Source organism: Micromonas pusilla (genome assembly GCF_000151265.4).
Source record: "Micromonas pusilla CCMP1545 genomic scaffold MICPUCscaffold_11, whole genome shotgun sequence".
NCBI classification, from domain to species: Eukaryota; Viridiplantae; Chlorophyta; class Mamiellophyceae; order Mamiellales; family Mamiellaceae; genus Micromonas; species Micromonas pusilla.
In genome coordinates, this window is record NW_003315892.1 from 624,898 (window position 1) to 627,123 (window position 2,226).

The 2,226-nt window shown below is 68.4% G+C and overlaps 2 protein-coding genes across 2 annotated transcripts in view; one reads left to right on the plus strand and one right to left on the minus strand.

Annotated features, from left to right (window-relative positions):
- The window catches only part of PSBX (photosystem II PsbX protein, chloroplast precursor), a gene marked incomplete at its 5' end in the record, with an annotated part of 1,037 nt that extends 607 nt beyond the window's left edge, over positions 1 to 430 (minus strand). Inside the window, 2 exons of the mRNA XM_003062149.1 lie at positions 127 to 175; positions 337 to 430. Coding sequence (XP_003062195.1) covers positions 127 to 175; positions 337 to 430 — 143 coding nt within the window. The remainder of the gene's footprint in view (positions 1 to 126; positions 176 to 336) is intronic.
- A 415-nt stretch (positions 431 to 845) lies between these two features.
- On the plus strand, positions 846 to 1,880 carry Pms1 (DNA mismatch repair protein, MLH2/PMS1/Pms2 family; the record flags this gene model as incomplete). The annotated part of the gene is made up of 1 exon (XM_003061945.1): positions 846 to 1,880. A coding segment is annotated over one exon (1,035 nt), but the record flags the coding sequence as incomplete, so codon positions are not given.
- Between the last annotated feature and the right edge of the window lie 346 nt (positions 1,881 to 2,226).

Sequence of the window (2,226 nt, forward strand, 5' to 3'; positions counted from 1 at the left end):
CNGCNCGCCGCCGCGCCGCGCGATCGATCGCGCCGCGGCGCCGCGGTCTCGAGCGACGATGATCTATCTGTCCGTCCACGCGGGCAGCGCGCGACTGGCGAGACGGGGTCGGGGTCGGGCGCGCACCTCGCGACCGGCTGCGCGCGCACAGCCTTCACCGCCACGGAGCGCTTCACTGCGGAGGGAGAGACGACGGAGGAGGTGACGTCAGCGATCGGGACGCGATCGAGCGACGCGACGCGCCGCGACGCGCCGCGGCGAGGGCGAGAAGGTTATCGAGTCTCGAGAGGCACAGATTTATTTTTTCGACGGATCGATCGATGGACGCGCGCGCACCGGGAAGCGCGACGGCCTTCTTGGCGGACAGCGAGCGGACCGCGACCTTGGAGGGCGCGGCGACGGCGAAGTTGGAGGCGACGATGGCGGCCATTTTGCTAGCGTTGAGGTGGTATTAACGTGCGGTTAACGGGTGCTTGAATGACGGCCCGCGAGCGATGCGCGCGAGTAAAAACAGTATCGACGCGCGCAGAAGGGGCCAATCAGAGGTGAGATCGCGCCCGGATCGAGTTGACTCGGAAACGACGAGTCATCCGCGCGCGTTGAAACGACCGACCGCGAAAATTCGTCCCGTCGCCGCGCGTTCAAAACGACGTCGCCAGCCCCCAGATTCGCGCGCGCCGGTCGACGCGATGGCCGCGCACGCGACGGACGCCGTCGTCGCGGCCGCGTCCGCGCGCGGCGACGACGCGGCGGGGAAGGGAGTCGACGCGGACGCGGACGCGACGACGACGGCGCCGTCGCCGAATCCGCCTCCGCCTCCGAAGACGACCACCTCCGCCCATGGCGCCATCCGCGCCATCGCCCCCGACGCGGTGCACCGCATCTGCAGCGGGCAGGTCGTCCTCGACCTCGCGTCCGCGGTGAAGGAGCTCGTGGAGAACGCGCTCGACGCGGGCGCGACGAACGTCGAGGTGCGCGTCCGAGAGCACGGCGTGGAGTGCGTCGAGGTCGTGGACAACGGCGCGGGCGTCTCCGAGGAAAACTTCGCGGCGCTGACGACAAAGTACGCGACGTCGAAGATCGCCGCGTTCGACGACCTCGCGTCGCTGCGATCGTTCGGGTTCAGAGGCGAGGCGCTGTCGTCCCTGTGCGCGATGTCGACGCTGGTCGTGACGACGAAGACGAAGGACGACGACGCGGGGAGTCGGATCGAGTACGACCGCTCGGGGATGATCGTTCGCGTCGAAACCGTCGCGAGGGCGACGGGGACGACGGTGACGCTCCGCGACGTCTTCGCGCCGCTCCCGGTGCGAAGGAAAGAGTTCGTTCGTAACGCGAAGCGCGAGTACGCGAAGCTCCTGAGGCTGCTGCAGGCGTACGCGATGATAAGCGCGGGGGTGAGGATCGTGTGTTCGCATCAACGCGCCGAGGGCGTCCGCGGCGGCGGAAACGGCGGCGGCAGGGAAACCGTCGTCAACACGCGGGGGGGCGTCCACGCCGACGTGCGCTCGAACGTCGCGTGCGTGTTCGGCGCCAAGGCGGTGCAGGGTCTGACGCCCGTGGACGCGGTGCTGGGTGCCGACTTGGGGTGCCGAGTCGTCGGGCTCGTGTCCAAGGCGCAGGCGGAGTGCGGGCGCGCCGGCGGCGACCGGCAATTTTTTTACGTCAACGGGAGACCGGTGGACCTCCCCAAGGCGACGAAGGCGCTGAACGAGACGTACCGCGCGCAGTTCAGCGTCGCGATAACGCGCGCGCCGTTCGCGGTGCTGGACTTTCGGCTGCCCACGAACGCGTACGACGTGAACGTCACCCCGGACAAGCGCGAGGTGTTGCTGCACAGCGAGAAAGAGATCATGGCCGAGTTAAGGCGCGTCCTCCTCACACTGGTCTCCATACTACCGCGTCGGCGCGGTGAACGCCGATACTTAAGGACTTCATCTCCCGGCGCATCTCTCCGCCCGCCCCTCGCGTTCAATCCCGACACACCTCGGCGCATTTCAACTCCGCTTCTGACGCCTTTCAACTCCACCCCGATATCATCGCTTTGTATGGAACGACCCTCAGAGCCGCGTTGGAGCGGACGTGGGCTCCGGCCAAGTACACGTACGCGGTCGGCGGCGGGACGTGCCTCCTCGGGGACGGCGGCGTCGGCGGCGTGGAGACGACGACGACGACGACGACGGGCGGCGGCGTGAAGGCGGAGCCGATGGGGGATCCTCAGAGTCG